The following is a 25,542-nucleotide window of genomic DNA, read 5'->3' as shown; positions in this document are numbered from 1 at the left end:
TTAGGATTGTTCACCCAAACTATAACACCTTTGCAGTTCTCATAAATGAGGATAATACTACCATAACAGAGCAACCATTCTCTACTTCAAAGATGACTCCAAACTCTCAAAATAAGCAGGTACGCCATAACATTTCTAAAGATAGAACCAAATCTCACTTCACATTACATAGCATTGCTAATCTCATGCTTTTGTAACCAAAGTTATGGTGCTGTGTGCCGCAAGCTAGAACCTAGCTATCTCTGAATAAGCTGACAACTTACTATTTGGCCAATGGACAGGATCCCAATACCCAATCTCAACACAGCATTTTTTTGCAGTGGGTCAGGGCATTGCCTCAGTCCCCTTTACCTGGGAATGAACTGGAATTGCTAAAATTAAAACTTCACTGTAATAAAAAAGATTCATCTCCCCCTCCCCAAAAGTGCTTCATTCTCAGGGGAATAACATTTGCATTTATAGAATGCTTCACGGTTTTGTTAATGTGCTAATCAGCTAGAGCATTCCACCTTCAGATCACAAGCATGAATCATACTCAGCTCAAAGGTAAAAATACTGTTTTTAGCAGAATTTGGTATCAAGTTCTAGTTCCAGCCCCTCCATCACAATTTCATCTTTATGCTTTCTATGCAGCTTTATTTTCCAAGTCACACAGGGCATTGAGCTCAGCACAGCCTTCTAGCCAGGACCACCAATCACAGCAAGATTTAAAATAATTTTAATACAGATCTCCAAGATATACAGATTATCAAACTTAAAAAAAAAAAAAGAAAAATAAAAAGAGTTTTTTTTTTAAGTAAGCTCTAGAAACTTAAATTCACAGAAATGTCCAAAATACTACGATTTTTCAGCAAAGAGCTATAGAAAGCAAAACCTGTAAAAACATCAGTTGCTTAAGATTCCTTTAACACTATAGAGTCCACTGTGGCCACATTATATTATTTAAACAATCCAGTTTTACTTACACACAGCAAACATTATAACTGAGATACAGTTTTAGAAATAAGTCATACAAAATATGAAATATGTATTTTGAGAAAAAATAACAGGGAGCAGGGTCTTGCATTCCAGTATTTGCAACGTCCCACAGTACTTCTAATCCTTTTTCCTGCTAATTTAAAATCACGGTGAGATGTCCTTATGGTTGCTTCTTGTCACAGCAGAGGTTCATCTCTTCCACAGGAGGGAGCTTTTCTCTTGCTAAGATGACACTCTCTCGCAGTTCTCCATTTGGAAAAGTGTAGGAGCTCTAAACATGCTGGAGTGCCCCACACCTGACAGCCAAGATTCAAAAACTGGAAGAAAAAAAAAAAAAAAAAAAAAAAAAAAGCCCATGAAGTGAACAATCAAGCATTTATAAGCTAAACCATTCTTGCACCATCCCTTAATGTAATTATTTACATAGTGGAAAAACCTGAACACATCAAGTCCAACACCATTTATGTCCAGCTATATCTGATGTATATAAAAGTCACTTATGTGGCTAAAGGTATCAGCTATCCAGATAGTAGTAGAAGAGGAACAATAAATCACAATAATATAGAGAACTTAACATCTGGCCTAACAACTGAAAATAATATTTGGATACTTGAAAACATATAACACAAAAAGAAGGAATCCTTTCTTTGGTCAGCTATTTATTAAGCCAGTAAGTGACAGCTTTTACCAGAGTCAATCTTAAGGGCTACTTTTTCCAGAAAAACAGCTCACTTCCATAATTCAAGATTCCGTGCCACAATTGACCTACAGCTCTGAGCTGCCATTTCCATCAAGGTAACACTGTGCTATCATCACGTTTCCCAGCTGCTACTTCCACAACTGTTTCCCTAGAAAAAAAAAAAATCACAAAACGCAGAGGTAAGAGTGATGCTTAAGCTGTCCAGCTTTAGAGAAGAGAGAACTTCATATTCTCTGCTAAATTTAGCCCAATGGGTAAATCCTCCTCCTGATATGTATAGCTAACTCCTGTCATTGAGAGTGGAAATAACATGCACACAAAGGGGTCACTGTTGTAGTGACTTCAAAATATCAGGGGAAACATATTTTTCATGTGATAGATAATAAGCCTGGGCATCATTTTCTGAGTTGTAGAGTGTATTATGGCTTTGCACACTCAGAGAACTAGACATCCTACTCATCCTGTTTCCAGGTTTGCAGGAACTTCAAGAAACCATTCTGCCATGAATAAGCAACTGCTATATATATACAGATCTATACACACAGATCTAGTCCCAGATCAAAGCCCTGTGGAGCAAAACAAGATAGAAAGGATTAGACAAAATACACCTTTGGCTCCAAAGGTCTTCCATGCTGCTCAGAACCCCTTCCTCCTATTAAAGTCATAAGTGAAAAAATATTACAAATCTTCCTTGTCTTCGAATCCTTGCTATTTCAACGCCAAATATGGTATAATCATCCAGGCTGTATTTTGGCTTACACATAATCAACACCTAGTAAAATGAGATTCAGCTGCAAGCCACAGAAGGCAAAATGTCAAATCAGAAAAGCCAGCTCTGATTGATAACTGTAGTGTTAAATTTTTATTAATCAAAGCCTTACCTAAAATATCTGCAATCTCCAGACCACAGCAGATCACACACTGTGCTTGGAGTAATTTTTCAGAACAAAACTTTTCCTATTCACAAGTAATTAACTCAGCAAAATTGTAATGCCATATGGTAAATGTAAATCCAACAAAAAAGAAAAAGAAAAAAGAAACAATGGGTTGAAAAAAGACTGCAAGGCAACCAGAACATTGTTTGTTTAACATTAATAAGTCCCAGAGGGAAAAGGGACAGCTGTGTAAAGCCACCTCAGTGGTCCCTTTTTTCATCATAATTACATCTGTTGCTGATGTTTCATACAATGAAATGTCCAAAGAGTCTTTTCAAAGTTCAGCATGAACACAGATAAAGCTTGGATATAGAAAGCAGATTAAAAAGCATCCTCAGTGATACATTTTGAAAGGTAGCCAAGATGATCTTGGAAAATCTCCACAGATCCAGTAAAAATCTTTACTGAGGGACATTGCATATCAGCACTCACTTGACTTGCTGGGTGTGCAAGGACTTAAAGTGAACTTGACATCAAGTTTCCCAGTACGACTTAAAATGACATCATATAAACAATTACATTCATACCTCTGTTTTATTTCTTTAAGTAGGGGTTTTGATTTTTTGTTTTTTCATTTTGTTTTTTGTTGCATTTGAAAATAAATTATGGAGTTTTTAAAGATTCTGAAAGCAATCACTGTTTTACAACTTGAAACTGCAACTGAGAAACACAAAATGCTGGAGTCAGCTTTAAGATAAAAAGGCAAAGGACACAATTTAAGGTAGCTAAGTAGAACTTGTCTGGGAAACAAGAATTACTTGGTTTCACTTTGTCACGGTGTGACTTGGGTTTTGCCAATTTTAATATATTTAATTTCTTTTAGAAATAGGATTTGGGAGTAGAGACAAGGCAGGCTCAAAACTTAAAAAGGTACAAGAAGAACTTTATTAATAACACAAAAAAAAAAAAGAATTCAGAATAAGATTCCTAGATTATTCCCTCCTCCCTTCATTCCACATTCCTTAACAACATCATACAGAAAACACTTCAGTCAGTTATCCACCCAAATAATCATTTCAGTTCACTTAAGAGAGAAAAGTTCCTTTTTCAGTTATGGCTTAGGTGGGGGGTCTTCACCTTCACAATCTACATCCGCCTGGGAAAATATTTCAGATTATGACTCTCCTCCCATTCTTTCACAGTCCTTCCAGAGCTGTGCTATGGGTTATGCTACACACTTAGGGTACCACTTTTTAAAGGCAGGCTGCTGAAAAACAAAATTCTCTTCATCTTCTTCTCTATTAAATGTCTCTGTTCATATTCCAGTCCCAGAACAGAGAGAGCTCCATTTCCCTGAGGCAAAGAGTCTTCTTCTCAAGCACCCCAAACCTACCCAAGTATATTTCACAATTTAAAGGAATTTTAGTGAAGTCACAATCCCCTTAGCCCACAAAAAAGGTTTTCAGCTATTTATCAGTTGCATCTTTTCAATCTCTTCCCACCAGGAACTTTATCTTCATTCCGCTGACCTCTGTAGTCTCCATGCTTTATTTCTTCTCATTCAGTGGAGCTCAGGAGATCGAGAATCTTATCCAGGCATGAAGAGAGTTAAAATTGTATCCAGATCGTGAAGAAGCCAGGCCAGGCTGTTGCTGGAAAAACTGAGCCATTTGCATCATCTGGGGCCTCTCTTCTCAGAACAGGGGAGGGGGAAAGGAGAGCCTTTGGTGGCTGCCCCATCCCCCCGCTCGGCCATGCCACGTGAAGAGTCGAGCCAAGCCGAGCTGAGCCGAAAAGCTGTGCAGGGCCGAGGCCATGGCCACGTGGAGTTGGGGCCAGCAGGGCCCGGGCCGAGCCGTGGCCAGGCCAAAGGCTCCCTGCAGAGCCGGTGCTGGGCCGGGGCCCCTGCCGACAAGCCCGGAGCTGGACCGGGGGGCTGGTGCCCCGGCCAGAGGCCACCACAGCTTCTCGGGAGCCGGAAGCCAAGAGAGAGCTAGCCAGCTCCATCCACTGTGATTTGTGAACGTGAAATAACTTTTAATTGGTTTCCTGAGCTGTCCATCACCAAATCAGCTCTCTGATTGGTCCCCGCAGCTCACAGGGGAAGCCCTCAGAGACGGAACAGCCCTTTCTACCCCCGGCCTCATGTGGTTTCCCTCAGGCGGCTCCAACCCTCTCCCCTTAGCACGTGAAACCAACACACACTTCAGTTTCAATATTATAAACTGATCCACAATGTTTTAACCAAAGCTAGATGCCCAGATATATAGTTTGAATTTCAGAGTTGCTAAGCATTTACCTGCTTTACTTGACTTGAAAGAAAAAAGAACATTAGAAGCTATAAGAAACAGAAAAATTTTGGAGCATTCTGGAAAAGGAAAATTGTCTCTTGTTACTTAAAGCATTACCTTATACTAAAGATCCTTCAAAAATTACTTTTCAAATAAAAGACTGGAGAAACGTACACCAACTAAAACCTTAACCAAAAAACATTTTCATTTTCAAGCATATCTAGTGAAAATGAAATATATACACACAAAGAGTTAATTGGAATTTTGCGATGCTTAATTTGTTTGATCTAGAGGACAGAAATTTTGTGATAAAATTTTTTTCCTGCAAAAACTTGTTTTGATTTAAACAGCTATGTAAGTAGTATTTCATAACTAAGATTGAATATAACTAAGTAACATTATATAAACTACTTACCTCTATCACACCTGTAAAATCACTATGGCTCGTAGACACAAGTGATAAACATCAAATGTGATTTTTTTTTTTCATTCAAAGTATTACTTTCTAACAAGATGAAGGGTTAAAATAATAGTTTGGCTCTCTACGATATTATTGGCCTCAATCCTTTCTTATTCAAAAAAATTGAAAATAAACTTAAGGTACAATCCTTCCTAAACTATGTATCTACTTAAACCTGAACATTAATGGGTCCTGGATCTTTTATCCCAGGGTGGTTCCTTTTTGTGCTACCCTTGCACAGGCAGCATATCAGGATTTTGACTGGAGAGTTGAACCACAGTCTCCAGAGGACATGAGTGCTTGGCAAAACAAATACAAGAAGCAAGCTCAGAAAAACAGAACAGTAATGAGGACTCTTCTGCTTCAGTTAGATTTCTCTTTGAAGGTGAAACCTGAACTTGGGCAACTACAATGCCTCCAGCTCAGAAGCAAAGTCAACACATTGTTTTGGAAGCTCATTCCATGGAATATGAAACACTCGTTTGATCACTGGATATTACTGCAACATACATTCAGCTTTACTGAACTCATTTAAATAATTTTAAGTTTTACAATCCAAAATGGCTTTCTTTAAGGTATTTGACCTGTCTTGTAAAAAAGACAACAGTCTATGTGATGCACTGCCGTTTCTGAGTAATTTGTATCTGTGAAATAGCAAAGGAGACAAAAGTGTTCTTACTCTCAATACTTTGAGTACAACAAATAAGAGCAGGAGACTGCAAAAGTGCCTGCATCTTAGGAACTTGTGAGTAAAGTTAACCCTGGAAAAAGGCAGTGTGTGTGGGAAGGTGTTTTAAGATTTTTTATTTCTCATCATCCTACTCTGATTTAATTGTTAATAAATTAAATTGGTTTCCCCAAGTTGAATCTTTTCCCCCATGGCAGTAACTGGTGACTGATCTCTTTCTGCCCTTATCTCAACCCATGAGCCTTTGGTTATATTTTCTCTCCTCTGTCCAGCTAAGGAGGGCTGTAATAGAGCTTTGGTGGGCACCTGGTGTTCAGTCAGGGTAAACCCACCACAATAATAATGAGAATTATCCCAAATTAATTTTCATCATGTCTACAAAGAGAACTAATATTAAAACCAACACAGATCAACAAAAATTGACAGTAGAAAAAAAGAACTAACTCCAGGTGTGAGAAAAAGGTTTCAGACCTCACTCAGGTTCACTGAGATTTGAAAGCACACAATCCATACTGAGTCAGGCCAAAACTCAATTACATCTTCAATTCTAATAGCATTCTGTGAACTTTTGCACGTGTATTTGCAATACCTTACAAAGCTAGTATGATCAGACCCCCGATACCAGTTTCAAAATCAACTTTTCAGGGAAAAAAAAAAGCTTATAGTACCAGAAATAAAGAAATTTGGATTCTTGCACATAATACTCTATATTTCATTTATTGGTCTTTAAAAAAAATAGAAAATTCCGGCTGAAGCTTTTATACAATAAGGTGTTGGTCCTCTATGGATTTTCTGGTGTTTAATGAAAAATATAAACCTATCTCTTTCCTCATGTAAGGATAATAAAAAAATCCTTCTCCTCTGTTCTGTGGTCTGTTTCCATACAGAAGACTTAGTATTGTGCAGAAATTTGCTTGTCAAATGCCACTGCATACACCTTGTTACTTAAAGCTAGCTAAAAGAGGCTTGTCAAAATGTCAGTGGTAGTAACAGTCCTTCCCCAGCCATGGTTTTCAGGTTTCAGGGTATTTTTAAGCTCAAAGTTACTGGCATTCACACAGTAAAAATGCATCTATCTATGAGATTTTAAAACAAAAAAAGGGGGATATGGGTCTGCGTGTCTTACCCAGAACAGTTAAGTCATAATGAAAGCTCCATTGAAGCTCATTTGTAGTATACTTTAATCCTCATCTGGCATGACCAGATTTAGCCTTTGTAGCCATTCCCTGGAAAAATAACAGGTCTTCAAGTGTTCCAACAGCAGTCTTTTCATGAGCAGTGCCAAAAACATAATGTGCATGAGGAGGCTCCTCACTCTGGCTAATAGATGAAAACCTTGCACCATTCCAACACCACATAAGGAGAGCTGCAGACTCCAGTTTTCTTACATCTATGTTCTTTTTAAACAGTACTTAGAACATGCACAAGTTGTTTTTATTAGAGATGCAGTCAAGAACACACCAGCTATCATGAAACAGTAAAATTTAATGCTGCCAAAATATTTTGCTTTGGTCTACCACCAATTTGATCTTTTGCCCAACATCCACTTGCTCTCCAATCCCATAGAGAGCTGCTCCTCAAATAGTCTTAAGTTTATTTTGCTTTTACTGCAACTCTTCACTATGCAGCTGCGCAGTTGTAAACATGACCTTAACATTGAGTGGAAGTTTGGCAACAACTTGATTGCAAATGTAATCTACAACAGCCATGGAAGTTAGCCAAGACAAAAGGAGAGCTACAGCTCTTAAAAACTCAGGCTATAAATGGCTATACAATATCACACTTCACGTTGCAGTTTGCAAGTGTGATTAACTGCTGTGCTACACCTCCAAAACATTTCTCTGTTTGCAAATACTGCAGAATTAATGCCAAAACCCCAATATCTGACTGTCTTCAAATCAGGTAACAGTAAATGAAGTAATAAATCAGTAGTATTGTTTGAAACATACATTGTTAAACAAGTATGCAAGTCTCCATGAGATGAGGACATTGGATGGTGAAGTGATGATCTAAACTGCAGTGGAAAATAAATGGCAGTGTAACTTTAAAGGCTCAAAATTATGACCTGGTTAATGTAGCAGATAAAAATTAAAAGCCTTCATCAACTTTTTAGAATAAATGTTTTAAAGTCTTTCTGAGTTTTAAAGTCCGAGTTTCTAAAGCTTTGTAGTTATAAAACACATACTATTGCCATGTTTTATAAGAGAGAGTGAGCAGCTGAAAGATGAATACATCTGAGATTTACTTACAAATGGGCTACAAAAATAGCTAGTACTACCCCTGCTGCTGTCAAAATGCAAGCTGAAGTACAGAGATGAGGTTTCTCTGGCAGCAATTTTCTAGGTACAGATACAAAGAAGATGAAAATAAAGAGATGCAATTAGGTTAATTGTAACAGAATCTCTGAAGTGAACATTCTGATAAAATTCTGTGGCCAGTTGTCAGAGGTCAGCACATGGGAAGAGACATCAAAAGTCAAACCCTATAGCATCGTCCACTCTCAAAATGGCACCAAGTAGATACTTGGCTCAGGGATATACTTCCAGTCACAAAAAAGCACTTAAAAATCAATATTAGTTAGATAATTTCCTCACTTAAACTGGCTTAATTCCCAAACCAACAATTTTTCAACAATTTCAACTACAGCATAGTCAGCCCCTAAACAAGTGGCTTCCAGAGCAGCTTTGTTGTCAGCTTAATTTGTAGCTGTCTCTCCACACTTCTCACAGTCACACGTTCCTGACTCTCCCCAGTGCCTCACTAGTGGCCATACAATCACATGCTTGAGCAGATCAGAAGGATAATTTGGTGCACACTAATTTTCATGGAGATTAATTTTCAGACACAATAACTTCCAGGTTTCTGCCGTGCTTGCAGCCCTGGGAATACAAATAATAGCACGAAGTCAGAAAGGTGTAGCAGGGATTAGCTGTACCTCAACGAAATGCGAAACTGCAATTTCGTACGCAAGTTCAAGCCTTGGCTCACTACAGCATTTGCAACCCTGCTCAGCAAAGCACACTGACTTGAGGCCTCAGTTACTATGGTGATAAACATGGAATAAATGTTTATATATAATTAGTTCAATTTTGCTTTCAAGAAAAAGCAATAGTCCTTCTCACAGGCAGCTACTCCTATTTTTTAAATTAAAGAGATGTAAAAACAAATAAAAAATTTAAAGCTTAAGAATCACTACTATTCATCCACAAGTTAATGATAATTTAAATCTACAGCAAAAATTTAAAAAGAAAAGAAAAATTAGTCAATGAGAAACCAATCTCTTCTGAAATCTACACTGTAAATGCCCTACAAAATAAACTAATGCTTGGTTTTAAACATTTTATGGTTTTGCTTAAGGAAAACAGGAAAGATTAATAAAACTATCTTCTAGTTTAACAAAACTAAAAATACTTACTGAATGAAAACTAATGTATCAGTCCTTCTGTGTAATCACTAAATTAAGTCAAACCTACTTGTAAAATACAAGCAGTATTTTCTAACTCTAAGCTTACTGCAAAAGAAATATGCTGATATAAACAAGTTAATTAGTCAAAATGCTTAGTCCATAAACTCATGAGTAGCTTACTTCCTGTTTCAAAAGACAATGAATCAGCAATTACTATAGAACCATCTGCCACAGGGTTTTGGGGAGCCCTTTGCCACAATATTTACATGCAAATTTTTTTTTTAATTAAGAAAATATAGTAATAAAATATGAAATGTGAGCACTAATCATAGTACTTAGGATATTAAATGGCCTTAAATTAAAGGAATACCAAGTGCAGACTAGACAAGATGATTTCCTAGGATCAATAACTATAAAAACTATGAACAAAACTTAAACACTGAGTTCTTCTCTGAAGAAAAACAAGTACTTGACAAAATGCAATAGAAACATTGCCAGCTGATAAGCTGTCTCCTTCTTCCCACTATGATACCATCTGTTGCCAGCTCTTGCCTATCCACATGCACTACACTCATCTCTCAGCCTGACCCAGATCCAGCCCTGGTCTCCAATGTGATAATGAAATCAAGCTTTATCCACCCAATGGACATCAAGGACAGACTGGCGGCTAGAAATGATGTTTTGGTGACAGGGGGCAACTGAAGAAGCTTCTAGTCCCAGTCACCTAATACAGCTCTTCTCTTTGAAGATTGTCAACATAACTACATGTGTATTCTCTCCCCAGCCCAACTGCTTGATAAATTAACTTTAGAAAAACTTTCTGCCACATGAAGTGTTTAAGCTAACAAGGATAATATTTTAAGAACTGGGTTAGGAAGCAGACACATGCAGGTATATACAAGCAGATCATGTGACAAACTTCCACTAAGGGCAAAACCAAGGGTATATTCCCTTTTCCTGCAGCATGGCAGGAGCCAATGCACACACCTGCTACCTACCCACACACTATAACCTACCGGTAAGGAATAGCGAGTTCCTAACCCTAATAAACTCATAGAATAACATTTAGTTATCTTTTACATGTAGGCTGTAAGTTCCTCCAAGACAAAGAGCTTCTTCAGTGCTGTCTTAGGTTGCAACACAGGATGTGACCAGAAGTATGTATTCTATCACCATCTGTTGAAACCAGGTGGGGCAGTGATCCTTATCTCTGTGGGACATATCCTCCCTAATGGGCCATCTGTTAAAACCAGGTGGGGCAGTGTTCTTCATCTTTTGCACAATCCATCCTTCCTCCAGGAAGGTATATTCTGTTAATGGACCATTGAGTCCCATTGCATGACTGATAAAATGACATCATCCTATATGAGATGCTCCACCCAGGGGGAGGAGCCAAGCATTTCCTACCTAGAAAAAACCTGAGATTTGGAGCACCAAGGCATCCTTTTTCCACTGAATTCCAGAGGAAAACCGGACCTTTTCACATCGTCACTGGACCTTTGGAGGAAAACTGCACCCTTCTTCAGGACCATTGCTTCAACAGAACCACATCTGTAACTGCAGGAGGACTACAGCAACCATTTAAGCCGACTGCTACCAACACCCTGACTGACAGGGTGTCAGGTTGTATTCTGACTCTGTCAGTGTTTTGGGATTGTTCTTTGTAATACTGCATTTCTATTTTAATTTTCCTAGTAAAGAATTGTTATTGCTATTCCCATTATCTTTGCCTGAGAGCCCCTTAATTTCAAAATTATAATAATTTGGAGGGAGGGGGTTTACATTTTCCATTTCAAGAGAGGCTCCTGCCTTTCTTAGCAGACACCTGTCTTTCAAACCTAGACAAGTGCCCTGCACTTGTTGACACACAAGATATAAAGGGAAGATGTACAGCTGATCATGAAGTAGCAGAATGTAATTTTGACTTGCTCTAAGAATAGGCCAAATGCCTTCCTCCAGTTTGCATGCAAATTTATAACTGAAGACAATGTAGGTATTTGAGGGAAGGAACTCTGCTTAGAATCTGATTATCTCTTCAGAAACCATCCAAATTTTAAAATACCTTCTCAAACACCAAGGTTTACAGCTTTACTATCTTCTATCAAGGGAGTTTAAAGTGATAAACAGTTACATGTTTATATAAGATATCTTTGTTTCCATTGAGTGTTTAGGTGCAGGAAGCAAGATGTTATTGCAAAAGGCAATAACTAGATAATTAAGTCACACCAAATGTCCTGTTATCATTAAAAAGACGTGTTATTAATTCACAAAACATTAATTTACATTTATAAGATAATCCATAGCAAGGAACCAGACATCTGTGGTGTAAACACAGACACCAGAGCTATTGGTTGTGCTGGGAGCCAGATAAATTGACTATTATGCAGCAAAGCAATTTCAAAGTGGGTTTTTTGTTTATCAACACCTTTAATATTTTGAGTTGTTTCCAATTTTTATGGTACACAGTCTTAAAGATCCTGTTTTCATTTAAACATAAAACAGTAAAGACAGTGAAGAGTTTAGTTGAATGGTTTTATTGGAACCACTGTCAATTTAGGCTGCAGCACAAAAAAAAAAAAAAAAAAAGAAAAAAAAAAAGGAAAAGAAGAAGCAGCTTTTAAGATTTGTCTAGCTTTTAATACCTGAAATTTCATTAGTAAGCTAGTCTGTTTATCTCTTCTATGCAGATACAAAAGTTTATCTAACATTGATGACACTGCATTTTGAAACTTGTCTAAGTCATTAAGAATACTTCTGTTCTTTCCATTTTCTCCTCCACAAAAAAAGTATGTAGGCTGGACATGTCCAGCAAGGTTGAATTTACCATATTTTAATATCATGTACTTTTTTGTAAGTTAAATATGGATTATACTATGTAAATAACAATGGACATATAAATACACTACGCATTTGTATAAGAATTTCTGAATCCTTCTCCAACTGAATTTCAAAGAGGACATTTCAAGAGAGTTCAAAAGTCCACATGTCCACCTGAGATACTTACTGTGTAAGGTCACATAGAAAATGAATGACAAATCTGTTGTTAAAAATCCTCTATTTCAGCTCAGTTGTGTAAACTGAGTATTAGTGGAGGTGTTCCCAAAATGACATCCAGAAAAGCACGTACACTAAAATACTTGTCTTAGATATCAAGATTATCATTTACTAACCTCACTGATGCTTAAGTAATGGATTTGTTCATAGCTGTAGCAAAAAAGTCAGTGTGGTCATGATAAAGATTTGGCATCCCAAGCTCCACAAGAAACTTAATACTCAAGTACATAATGATCCCATAAACCAGACGTGAAATTGCAGGGTGCAAACTAAACCTTGTGCAAATAACAGTGTCTTGACTTGTTCTCTGGTCTTCATCACAACAGCAGTAGGCCAGAGCACTTTACTAAAGTTGAGGACACCTTTGACCAAGGTGTGATTGCTGAACAGATCACACACCACCTGGGGACAATAAGGATGCTGCAAAGCCTACACATTAGCTCAAAGGGAGTGGGCAAGAGGGGCTGTCCACAGCAACAACTTTTCACTCACCTCCTCAGGGATGCAGGATGCTTCCAGCTCAGCCTCACTGCTCAGTGAAATTAGACTCACTCACAGTAAAATTCATGGGAAACTGGTTTTAGATCTTAACTGTAAGTTATCTGCAGCTACCCCAGTCCAAACTCTCTCAAAATGTAAGTATCCCACAACTGCTATGAGATATGCAGGAGAAGCCTCAAAGCTGGCTACTCATGAGTGTAGATCTTGAGTAAATACTTAAACTGGTTACTATGATGCCAAGAGCTGAGTACTTTAAGCTTTTATCATATTCTACAGCATACATCTACACATGTATCCATTCAGTCAGAATGAACACCCACATGTTCAGAACAAGATAAACAACCATCACCACTAACAAATTAACCATTTGAGCAGTAAAATATGTACTGTCTGTTACTAAAATACCAATAAACTGAAGGATTTAGACTGTGAGGCTTGTTCTTCCTTAATGACTACACAAACTAGATACATAATTGAACACTGTAAAAACAAGATATACTCTTAAAAGGGGAGTCCTGCTTCAATGATGGATATTTTTTATCTTAATACCACAAGCTTTACTGGCTTTATATGTTCACTGTTCTTTTTAGCACCTTCGGGGACCTTGATCATGTAGTATCATTTCCTCTTTAAAAAGTCTGTTTGCAGGGTCAGCTCATATCTGGGGAAGTTTTTTGGTTTGTTTTTAAAACACTGCTTACTCTACACAGCTGTTTCAAAGGCTCTTACCGCCTAGGGTTTGCAACAGCTTTAGAGTATTATCCAAAGTCTTTTCAATGCTGAAAACCAGGTTATACTGAAAATTATTTCTCCGCAGAATTAATCTATTTATTGCACTCTGAATATCAGTGCTTATAAAAACCTAACAGCCCACACAAGAAGGGCTGCAGGTTATTCAAAATTAAATGCAGATCTTCATTTACACGTGTGAGAAAAAGTGGACTCCTTCATACACGCCAGAGAAATCCTATCACTGTACCAGATGTAGGCATATCTGGTGTGCTACCCATATAGATTGACCTGATCAGGAGAGGTAGATTAGGTTTCACCATGAAGAGGATTATAGAGTACTCCTTCACCCTAACAGCATCCCTTCTCTCTTCCCCGACCTTAAACTAAATCCAGTGCTAGCTGTTGCTAATCAGCAAAAGACTGGGTATGTATTCCCTGGTATTCAGGCATTAATTAGTCCCTTCCATCCCAGAGTATGATTACAGGATGCAGACACAGAGAATGAAAGCTTTCAACTACTTGCTCCTGACGTTTTGGTTTAAGTACTGCTAGAGCTGGAGAGAACATGGGCTGTGGGTAGCAGCACAAGAGAGTATTGATAACCTGTGTTAATCCTTTGCTAGGGATGTCAGAATTGGGAAGTAGCACATTGCCTCACTGTGCTATGATGGCATTGCTCAGAATGGTTTCTATTTGCAAGAGGGACATAACATAAACATTTCCCAGTCACACCCTACACTTTTCGCTCTTGGGGAGGTAGCAAAATACTCCCGTGAGCACAAGTTAGACAGAAAACTGCAAATTACATTGACCAAAAAGCCACTAGAGTGTTGTTTCTTCTAGTCCAAAATTGGTGTCAGCTATAATGGGAAAAAGACACTGACTGCATTCCACTGAGAAGGTTTGTCAGAACGGCAGTAGTGCGTCATCCACAGGCTGCACTTACCCTGGGAACACTGGGTCCCAGCGGGTCCAGCAGACCTGAATACACTTCAGTAAACCTTTCTCAGTTCTAACCCATGGAGTCATAGCATTAGCAACATGCTTATTACAACACTGAATGAGTTTCCATATTTTTTAAAGTATCGAGATTTACATGCAGTACAAAGGTCTCATGGCATTGTGAGGTTCAAGCGTATACCTTACTTTCCTGGGCATTAACTCCCCTCTACAATTTTACCAGCTGTTCCTAAATCTGCATAAGTCATATGACAACTTCAACTGAATGGGAAAAGACAAAGCTGAAGTTCTTTAAAAGATAATACAATTTCTTTCAACCCAGTCTCATCTCATTAGTACTATTCTGATAACTATTAATCTGCACTATTTTTTTTCTGACACTGTTCTCTTAAGCCTCTTTTTGGTTATTTATACATAAACACATGATGCAGTGTCACACAATGTTCTGTTGTATTCCCCACCAGCTGAAAAGCATTAGAATCATTACTGGTCTTATTGTTCCTGCCACAGACAAGGCTTACAGAAGTGGCTTTTTTTGAAACTAGATTTCATATTGAGGATGGCCTGAAGTATCTCTTGCTGTATAATACATGCTGCATAAACTAGGGACAGTACATTTAAGGATATTATCATGTAGTGGAAAATTGTTTTGGCTTCAGCAAAATTCCAGCACTAGTACTTTACAGTACAAAATATGAAATTGTTTTCAGTGTGCAAAGCAGGCTACAAAATAACATGTACAATTTTTGGAGAGCAGTTTTCTTCCCTATTGACAGAGGAAAGAAAAACAGCACTGTATGACTAAGGCACCCAAAATTTCATGGTATTTACTTAGGAACCTCACTGTCATTATGCATACATTTTGTCTGCAGAGAGACAGAATTCTGATAGAAAAATAAGAGAAAATGTCTTTATTCTGACTTTTAAAATCTCCTCTGGAAACATTGGAGGATCTTTCAGAAAAGGAAAAATTCTACTTTTTTCTTATGGCAGGGTTCGGAAATAGCATGATGGATCAGAAGCTGATATTAAATCTTCTGAAGTTATAAATCAATTCCACACCAGAAACTTGATGGTACTTCGCCAAGTAAGTTGAAGGCAGAACCACCATGACTTAACACTGTACCAGGGTAACAAGCTGCACATCATCCCTGACAAGTGGTCCTTTTAATTAGACAATCTTGTGCAAGATGAAGGCCCAAAGACTTAAATCACTCAAAATCTTCAGATTAACAGATATTAACAGCAAGTCCAGCCAATTTTTAATTCCTGTAATAGATTCTTTAACTTCAGCAAAAAGCAAAAGCTCCCAGTAGCTTTAGTCACACACTGCAAAAACATTGCAGTCTGTTACCTGCAGTCTATTACCTACTTCTAAGGACAAAGAGGATGCCAGGAAGCTAAACCTATTTATGATTCCTTGAGTAACCATACTATATTACAAGTGCAAAGAGCAAGCATAAAACCTAGGAAGTGTAAATGCTTGGGATTCAGGATCCAAATCTGCTTTATGTGAACAAAACACAGAATCCCCATCCAGCAGCTTGGGTGTATTTTCACTTTCTACTGAAACTTCCACACACCACTACAGAGCTGAGGTGATTTTCTAGTCCTGTGCTGCAGGTGCAAAATACCTGAATACTACCATGATAAGAAAAAGGCAGTATCCAATGTTGATCCAAACACTGACAGCCAGGCATAGTTGAAAGGCCAGGTGCTTTGCACCTTGAGAAAAGAGTATCATCTTCTGAATTCCTTGGGAAAGGAAAAAATCCCATCCTGTGGCAAACATATCGTATTAGCATATGGGGTTATAATTCCTTAATGACAAACCACACAGTCCTCAATCTGCACTCCCAAGAGTCTCTGCATTGAAGAGCAGCCCTGAGCAAAGAATTCCACACACAGGTGGCTCCCTTAGTGTGGCTAAAGCACTCTGAACATTTACATTAATATATGTGATCATGCTGCATCATGTTTTCCTTGAAAGTTCTAACACGCTACTTAATTTTTCGTACTGCTGACTGCACTGCAAATGTAAACAGATTACAGAAGCACAAAGATCGTGGCAGTAAAAGCTGTAGAATAAATGCACAACTAAGCTAGACGTAATTTAACATATCACACCACAGACATTATTTATTAATGCCATTGTTTTTGTCCTCCATGACAACAAAAAGAGGCACAGAACCTTGCACTAATTAACGCACACTGATACGCTAAAAGGTAGTTCACAGGAAAACATGTACACTGATTAGTTTTGAAAGAGGCTACTAGCTGATATTCAAAATTCGTCCCAAACTCAAACTGTTAGAGGATCAGCAACAAAGAAGGTCCCTACTCTTCTCTCTGCTACAAGAAAGACAATGAACAAATAAAGACCTTTTGGCATAGTTTCAGTTCAGATTGTTGTTTTGCCATTAAATCATTGGTCTAGATTACTGCCTAAGTCACCACCTTCACACTTTGCACTAGCCAAAACATGAATCAGTCAGCCAGTCAGCCATATGACCAATGATAAAACATTAATTCAAAATATTGTTTCTACAGTATTGGAGATACTTACGTTAATAGCTCATTACCATCATTATCATCAACCTGTGCAGACCAGTCTCTACAGCCTTAATCAGTTACCGCAGGAAGGTAAGAACTTCACATCCCAGACTGATGCACATATATCTCCAGCATAATTAAGCAAAATAAATAACACTTTGGAAAGGTAAACAAGCACATAAGTGAAAAACTAAAACAAAACAAACACTACTCCAGCACTTGCTTCCATTTGTTGCAAGCCCTTTGAGCAGTCAGCCCATAACAGCTCCACAGAACAAATGTCTTCAGAAAAAAAGCGGCCAATTACACCAACCCCAGCTACACCTGGATGCCATCAGGAATTCTTAAAAACTGCTAGGCAAACAAGATCACTACATGAAAGTATTATGCTAACAGAGCAGAGTCTCTAGAAAAATACAACCTTTTAGTCTCAATCTTTCTTGCAAATTGCTTCCATATTGTTAGGCAGAGAGTTATCTGGTAACGTGATTATTATAGGCACAGGTGCAAAGACAAAGAAAGCATTTTTATCACCAGTTCATCCTAGCCAGAACTGGCAGTAACTTTAGGAAATCAGAAGGCCACTCTTCATAATGCAGTTAAGAAAAAAAGCTTCTTGTAATGTTTTTCAGTTTGTGGCTTCAAGTCCTTGGGGGCTGTTAATAACAAACAAGAGCTGAAAAGAAATAATCCTACAATCAGGTATTTAATTCACAGCACCTTAGGCATCCAGATCCACAGATCAGAAGCATTAACAAACACTGTTTCAGTAAATGCACATATGCAAGAGACAACTGTGCATTTGCACCTCTTCTAGCAATTTGAAATCCAGCACCCCACAGTGACACAAAATAAACCAATGGGTAATTAAAACTCACCCACAGCTTCACAAGGCTTCTGCGCCCCACAGCATTCTTCTGGTCTTTCACTAGATCAGTCTTCCCAGCTGTGCCTTACTGGATCTAAAAAGTATCATCTCCCTTTCCTCTGGCACTTTATACACACTCTCACAAATACATGAAAAAATAAAGACAGGCTCCTTTCGATTTCTTTCAACTGAAAAGACAGATGTAGGAGTAAGAGAGATATGATGAGAGGCACATACTTCCAACCATTTGTTACTTCTAGTCAGTATTGTATCTTCAGATTTGCTTATGATTATTTTATTACAATTGAAATGATGAATCAATATGGTGCATTGGTTTTACAGATATTAAGAGTTCAGGATCTGCACTGACAGGGGAATTCAAACGTGCTGAGAAAAGACAGTTTTCATTTCTACCTGAAAAGTCTTCCTCTTCTGCTGATAAGCCTCCCTTGCCCACTATAACTGAAAACCAGGTATAAAAGGTTGCTTTCCTTCCTTCCTTTTACAGAATTACAGAAGCATAAGAGTTTATGGATTTTTATAAAACACTACTACATACAAACACACAAACATGCTTAAAAATAGTGTATTTTCAAGCTTTATTGCAGTGTCGCAAGAGTTTACCTGCCTTGCTGGGCAAAGCTGCTTACAGCCTGTTAAGGGTCAGGACAGAAGATTATTTAATTAGGTGGCAGCCCTAACACTGGGTTACAGAGAGGGGAATGCTTCTTACAAATTGCATCCAGCAAGGTTTGTGAGTCAGGAATGCTTATATGAAGACTAGCACAAGGCAAGACAAAGAATTATATGCTCAGGACATCAAAGACACATGCTATATTAAAGAAGCCTCAAAACTTTGAGATAGTTAAGGTATCACAAATTGCACTTTCAAAGAAATATACTATGAAATGAACTGGAGCCCAGACACATAAGCAGCATAATGGAAACTGTTTTCCAAGCATTAGGTCAAGCACTGTGCAAGCCAGATCCTAACGGTTAATAAGATCCCAAACAGGTACTCTCAAAACAGACTTTAAATATTTACTTATCTGTAGCTTAATCAGTTTCCATTTACATGGAGACAGATGTTTTTTACAGTGGTGAAACCCTGGGTAGGTGGCCCAGAGGGGTGGTGGAAGGCCCATCCCTGGGAATATTCAAGGTCAGATTGGACCAGGCCCTGAACAACCTGATCTAGTTGGAGATTTCCCTGCTTATGGTGGACATAGGTGGACCCATGGCTGGACTAAGTGGCCCTTAAAGGTCCCTTCCAATCCAAATGATTCCATTATGTTATCATCTTAGTTTGAATGGTGGCAATTATGCTGCAGATGAGCTTCACTAACAGCAGAAAATGACAAAGCAAAGTCTGAAACTTACTCTTAAAAAAAAAAAAAAATCACACATCAATATTTGCAAAAATATTAGTCAGAAATACAGGTAACATAATACAAATTTAATGCAAGTCATAGTTTTTTACAGACTCTTACCTACACACTAACAAGCACCATCTTTCATTTTTAACTTATTTTAGAAGTTAGATATAGAAAAAAAGCAATCAAACAGAAGGGAATTAAAAGTGCAGTAGTTCTTCTTTGCACTGCATCTAGAGGTTCAAAATATTAGCAGTGACATAACTGCATTACAAGACTAAAGTAGTATTTTCCTAAGTTATTGGCTCTGTCTACTTGGAACTCAAAAAGTTAACAAATAAGCTATTATCATCTTCATTTCTGTTTATTTTAATCTCTTGACATTTTTCACTAGAAATTTTAGGTTCCTTCAATTTAATTTAGCTGATTTTACTCCAGATTTACATCCCCTAGATACAGCTGCAATAACAGAGATGCAAGTAGTAAGACTGTTTTACATCAGAATTTCTTTTTCACTTGTAGATCTAAGTTATTATTTTTTGGCTAAAGGCCAGTCAGTTTTAATGCTAGTTTTTAGTGAAATCTAGGAATTTTTTATTCCTAGATATCCTATCAGTTAGGATTTTTTTCCCCTCAAAACAAGAGCTATCCTAACCATCTGTATCTGTTAATGAAAACAGGCAGAAAATTCCTTCTCTGGACCAGAACATTTTCTGATGTATAACCTCCCACTGTGGCCAGGCCCAGGTTCTTACCAGTCTGTTTTGTTGATTTATTATTAACTCAAATCTTAACGCTTTTGTTTTGGTGCTTGTTTTGTTTTCTTCTGGTGCAAATTACCACCATTCAGTTTCACTCATCACCACCACCTTCACTTAGTTACTTTTGCAGACTTATGTGTGCAATCTCCCTGACCCACTCTTGTTTCTTCCAGGTCAAGCTTCTCCCTTGCTGCATTTCAGTTTGGGAACAGAACATTTGTCAGTCGGTAACAGTTTCTAAGAACTACACATTTATTGTTCTGCTTTGCTTCAGTCTTCTAGAACAGAACAACTTTTGATCTATTCTTGAACTCCACAGTCACCCTTCATTTAAGTAGGCTCCCAAGCAGACTTCTCTATGAGAGATTCCCATGCCTCTTAGCATTTGTGAATTTAATTTCAAGATTCCAGGTTTCTCTATGCACTATAAAGGTAACCTTTGGTAGTCTTCGATCAGCTCAGACTCCCACTAATAGGGCAACAGTGATGAGGCAGTTCCTCTTCCAGAAGGAGATGAAGAGAGGATATTACCATTTAGAACTGGAAAGCTCATGCTCTCAGCTGGGTCCTAAAAAATTAGCCTCGTTTTAAAGCATTAATCTAGTCTTCCTCACCCTGTGAATTAGCTTACCATTCACCTTGAACTTCGCAGAAATAATTTGCATTTCCCTGGAGAAGTCTAGCGATTGTGAGCCAAGTAACAAATGCCTGAAAAACAACATCAACATGGTATCGAATCTTCTCTTTGGCAGTATTAACACAACAATATCTAATTATTATTTTCACATCACCACCTAATTTGTTACAGTGTTATGTGCTGTGTCATGGTGCTCCAAAATGAACCCCTTTAGCAGAGAAAGGACAGAAAGGCAAAAACACAGAAATGTGGAATTGCATCCTCTTTATTAACTATTTTATTTTATCCTTTACAGAAGTTTTTAAAGATGTCATCTGGCCTACTTAAAGCTTCACAATATATAGAGATCACTCCCTAAGGGCCAGCCTTACTTATGCAAGCAGTTGCATTGCCCTAAATCTTGCCTCAAAGGGGTTACTGAGACCACATCTTTCATCTGAGTCTGCATTCAGCTCAGTAATTTTATTTTGTAGACTATGCAGGGTACAAAGCTGGCATGAAACAACAAAGATACATGTATACACTTCTAAGGATTATCTCATCACTGCACAATTCCTTTAGTTTTGCATAATTAACTATTAACAGTACTAAAACACCGTACTCTAAAAATCTGTTAAATATAGGGGTTGGACTAGATGATCTCCAGAGGTTCCTTCCAACATTACTCTGTGATTCTTTACCAAGCAGCTGCAAGCCTGGATAGCCTCATGCAATACCACATTAAAAACCTGAGGAAAATAACAGCCAGAAGAGAGCAGCCACCTCTCAAAAGTGCCTTTCCAAATGCCTCCTTGCACAGAGCTTTCTCCCGGTGTGGATTTTTTTTCTTCCTTTTGCAAAACACAGAAGTCACATGAGGAAGCTGAAGCAGCAAGGGCTCCAGCACCACAGCTTATAAAAGTACATACATACACACACACACACATATATATAGTAATTATGTATATAATAATATATATATAGATCATAGCTGAGAGAGACCAGCCTAAGCAGAAGGAGTTTGGGAGAACAGCAGCTCTGGCAGTAGTTTACCTGAGGGAACCTTTCCCTGGGCAGAGGCCAGAAAGACCAAAGATAACAATTGTTAGCACCAGTACCTGTAAGGTATTTTTGTACTTACGTCTGCTGTACAGGTCAAGAAGTCCTTGGAGTCCTTTTCAAAACATTTTAAGCCATTCACTGCGGCCCCACAGTCACATTTAGCCAGGCCCAGCACTGAAAACGATCACACATTCATCTGTCAAATCATACAAGGCGGGGGGTAAAGAAGTGTATGTCATCACCCTGAATAAGTCCTGGTTTAGTAGCAAAAAGAAAAAAAAAAAAAGTTGTGTTATGTAGTTAACATTCAACAAAAAAAGCCTACTAAAAGGGACCTTCTGGCAGCCCCAAAAATCGCCTTCCCCACACTTACGAGGAGCGGCTGAGAGACCTGGGGTAGTTAAGCCTGGAGGAGGGGAGAAAAACCTCTTCGTTCTCTCCAGATGGAGTCCGATCTCTCATACCCTGTCTGCAGTGAGAAGACCTGAGAAAACAGCCCCAAGATAAGAGAGGGGAGACTGGGATTAGATAGTAGAAAAAAAGGGTTTTTTCACTTGTCTGATGGTCGGACATTGGAATGGACTGCTGAGGGAGGTGGTGGAGTCACTAACCCTGGAGGTGTTTAAGAGACGGCTGGATTTGGCGCTGGGTGATGTAGTTTAGTGGTTTAGGAGTTTAGAGTTTCGAGGTTAGAGTTACAGTGAAATGCCGGCCTGACGGTTGGACTCAAAGGTCTCAAAAATCTCTTCCACCCCTGACTGCCCCACAACAGCGGCGCCGCCGCCATTTTGCGAACCCACCTTCCCACCCCGCAGATGACGCCATGAGCCTGCCCCCGCCCCCGGCGCGGCAGAGTACCCGGATGTGAGAGCCCCCGCCCCCTCCGCCCCGCGCCAGCGCCGCTCGCGTCCCCTCTCTTTCTCGCTCCCCCCTTCCCTCCCTCCTTCCTTTGCTCCCTCCGTGCGCGGGTCAGCGGAGCCTTTGCCGCAGTGACGGGAGCCGGATCGGGAGTGGACTGGGAGTGGCAACGGCGGCGGCGACGCCGGACAACGCACAGTGAGGCCGGGGTCGGCGGATTCATCTGCGAGAGAGACGCCTGACGCCCACCCGCCGCCATGGTGAGGACCCTCCCTCGCTTCCCTCCCTAGCTCTTCCCACCTTCCCGCTCCCGCCCCGCCGGAATATTCCAGATTGGGCCGAGTCCCCCACCCCCGCGGCCCCACCACCGCTCCGCCTTGGCGCTGCCCTGCCCCTGACCCGGCTCCTCCCGCCCCCGGGTCGTCCACGTCCTCCCGCGGGCGAGCGCTCTTCGGCTTCGTTCCCGGCTCTCTCCGGCGGCGGGCGCATCCCCTGCTCTCCTCCGCCGCCCACGGAACCCCGCTGGGATCTCCGCCTCCTCCCTCCACCTCCTTGGCAGCGCTTGTCGGGCTTGGCCCTTCGCTTCCCCAGCACCCTCTCACCTCACCCGCGCCCGGCCCTCTCCGCGGTCCGGGGATTCGCCTCGCCCGGGCTGCCTCTCGTGTGTTCCACAGAGGCACCAGCGTCTCCCGGAGCGGTTTCCAAACAGAATTCCGGCAATTTCGGCAGCGCTGCCTTGCGGGGGTTGTTTCGCAGCTCGGCGGGGTTCTCCCCCCGCCCCCGGTGCAGCAGCAGCAGCAGCGCTGTGCTGTTCGTGTGCGGACCAGAAAGCTGTAATGCACGTAGCCCAATGGACTGGATAATATGCGCTGTAACTGGGCTGGGGCGAAAAGCTGACACTTCACATACGATGGGTACTTGGAGTTTGAGGAGGCGGGAGTGCGATGTGTCCAGGTGTGTGTGTGTGTGTGTGTGCGAGAGTCGCTCTGTTTTTTCGGTCATGACGGGTTTAAATTTCCCTTTTTGTGCCGTAAAGTTAACCTGGAGTCCAGTATGGAGTCCTGTAGTACTTTACGTCGACACTAGGGGTATCTCCTGCTTTTCATCGCTGCCAAGAAATCAACGCCCTTTTTATTTAATAAACATTTATTTTAGTCGAAATTATCCAGTACCCTAGTTGCAGGAAGACCTGGCAATATTTTGGTTTTGCAGTTGGAGAAATACTAGTAGTTTAATTTTATTTTTTTCTTTTAGCCTTTTCAGAGCCAGGCCGGCTGGTTAACACATTGCATGTTAGACCTCACAGGGCCTAGAAGTAAAAAATGGATTTCCTTTTATTTTAAAGCAGCCACTGCAGTCTTTCCTTTAAAAAATAAAGTGACAGAAACCATGATCAGGCTGGTTTTGTGTGTACACTTTAATAGACATGCCTTTGGGGAAATGCTTTGAAATGTATGAAGCCTTGGTTTTGGTTGGGAGCACATCAAGAATGTGAGGGAAAAAATAGTTAATATTTTGAGAACAAGGTATTAATGAATTTGAGGTTTAAAAAATATTATTGTCAGTTATGCCATGGTTGCAATGCTGCTAGTTACTTTGAATGTATAGATCATCATGAATAGAGATCATTATCCCCACAACAGTTGTACTCATCCTGCCGGTAGTTGGGTCTTCTGTGAAAATTTTCTTCTCAAAGACCTGCCAGATGAGATAGACTAGCATGCATAAAAGGAAAGAAATACTGTTGAACTATAATGGCCATGTATGTGTCAGTGACCTTTAACTTAATACATGAATCTTAATACATGAATTTAACTTTCATGTGTTATTATGTCTTGATTATTTTTTCCTCCATTCTGTTATAACTAAAACTTTCCTATAATACTTTGATGGTATAATCATTTTGATCATTACTTCATGGCTTCCTGAATAGTATTTGTGCATGATGCATTGCAATGTGGAAGTGCATTTACTGGGGAAAAAGGGTGTGTTGAATGTTATCTCTGCCAGTAAAGGTGCTTGTTTTCTCAAATAAGCTGAACACCACCTTAGTTGTATCACTACAGTGGTTCTGGTAACACCTGATCTTAGGTGCCTTCTAGTCTGAAAACCAATATAAAACTATACATTAACAAAAAAGCACCACCAGCATTTCACGTAAGTTGCTGTTCTTTTTGTTAACATTAATCAGGGATGTTTTTGTTGAAAGAGTTCAATTTTAATGAAGTACAAGCCTTATTTCAAGCCTTATGGTATTGGAGAAATTTTTTTTCACAGTTTAGAACAACATTTCTTTTATGTTCTTACAAAATGAGAAAACTGACAGTTATGGGGAAAGAAGAGGTGAATGTATTGTTGTGTTATGGGAAAAAAAGACGTGAATGTATTGTTGTGTTTGTAGTAGGTAGCTTAAGATAAAATCATCTAGTGAGTCAAAGAATGTTTTTCTGGATGTTTAGGTATAGCCGGTTCTAAAATAATCTGCCAGAGCATACCATGACAAGTCCATTACATAATGCTAGAAGTAATGTTGATAAGCTATTTTTGTCCGAGTTGACTTAGCAAGTTTTTCCTATGAGTAGTGTTTTCTAGGAAAAGGTAAACAGCGCAGATAAAGGTATTAAATTATCTTAGTTTTTGGTAGATAAATTCTGTCTTCTTGGGATGGTCTGTGTTCTGGTTCATATCCAGTTCTTGAACTTTATAGATGTAGTACAGAAGCCCCAGAATTCTACAGAAATCACCCAAAACATTCTACATCGTGTGCATGCATCTTAACTAGTCTCTTACGCAGTTGTTTTGACTC

At 39.4% G+C, this 25,542-nt stretch overlaps 1 protein-coding gene and 1 long non-coding RNA gene across 3 annotated transcripts in view; one reads left to right on the top strand and one right to left on the bottom strand.

Moving 5' to 3' along the window:
• Nucleotides 1-933: 933 nt before the first annotated feature.
• LOC130251220 (uncharacterized) lies at nucleotides 934-25,542 on the bottom strand. Of its 2 annotated transcripts, XR_008840115.1 has the most exons (6): nucleotides 22,252-22,338; nucleotides 21,958-22,132; nucleotides 20,832-20,908; nucleotides 18,077-18,254; nucleotides 1,667-1,826; nucleotides 934-1,295 (listed from the first exon to the last, which is right to left on the bottom strand). It is a non-coding gene; the product is annotated as an uncharacterized LOC130251220 (long non-coding RNA). The 2 variants fall into 2 exon arrangements; XR_008840114.1 differs by lacking the exons at nucleotides 1,667-1,826; nucleotides 18,077-18,254; nucleotides 20,832-20,908 and adding an exon at nucleotides 23,339-25,542 and having other exon boundaries at nucleotides 22,252-22,362.
• Nucleotides 22,356-25,542, top strand: part of PPP3R1 (protein phosphatase 3 regulatory subunit B, alpha) — a 38,680-nt gene continuing 35,493 nt past the window's right edge. Inside the window, exon 1 of the mRNA XM_056487684.1 lies at nucleotides 22,356-22,996. Within this exon, the coding sequence (XP_056343659.1) occupies nucleotides 22,994-22,996 (3 nt within the window). The 5' untranslated portion in view covers nucleotides 22,356-22,993. The remainder of the gene's footprint in view (nucleotides 22,997-25,542) is intronic.

This window comes from Oenanthe melanoleuca, chromosome 3, assembly GCF_029582105.1.
Source record: "Oenanthe melanoleuca isolate GR-GAL-2019-014 chromosome 3, OMel1.0, whole genome shotgun sequence".
Taxonomy (NCBI): domain Eukaryota; kingdom Metazoa; phylum Chordata; class Aves; order Passeriformes; family Muscicapidae; genus Oenanthe; species Oenanthe melanoleuca.
This window is presented reverse-complemented; position numbering and strand designations above follow the sequence as displayed.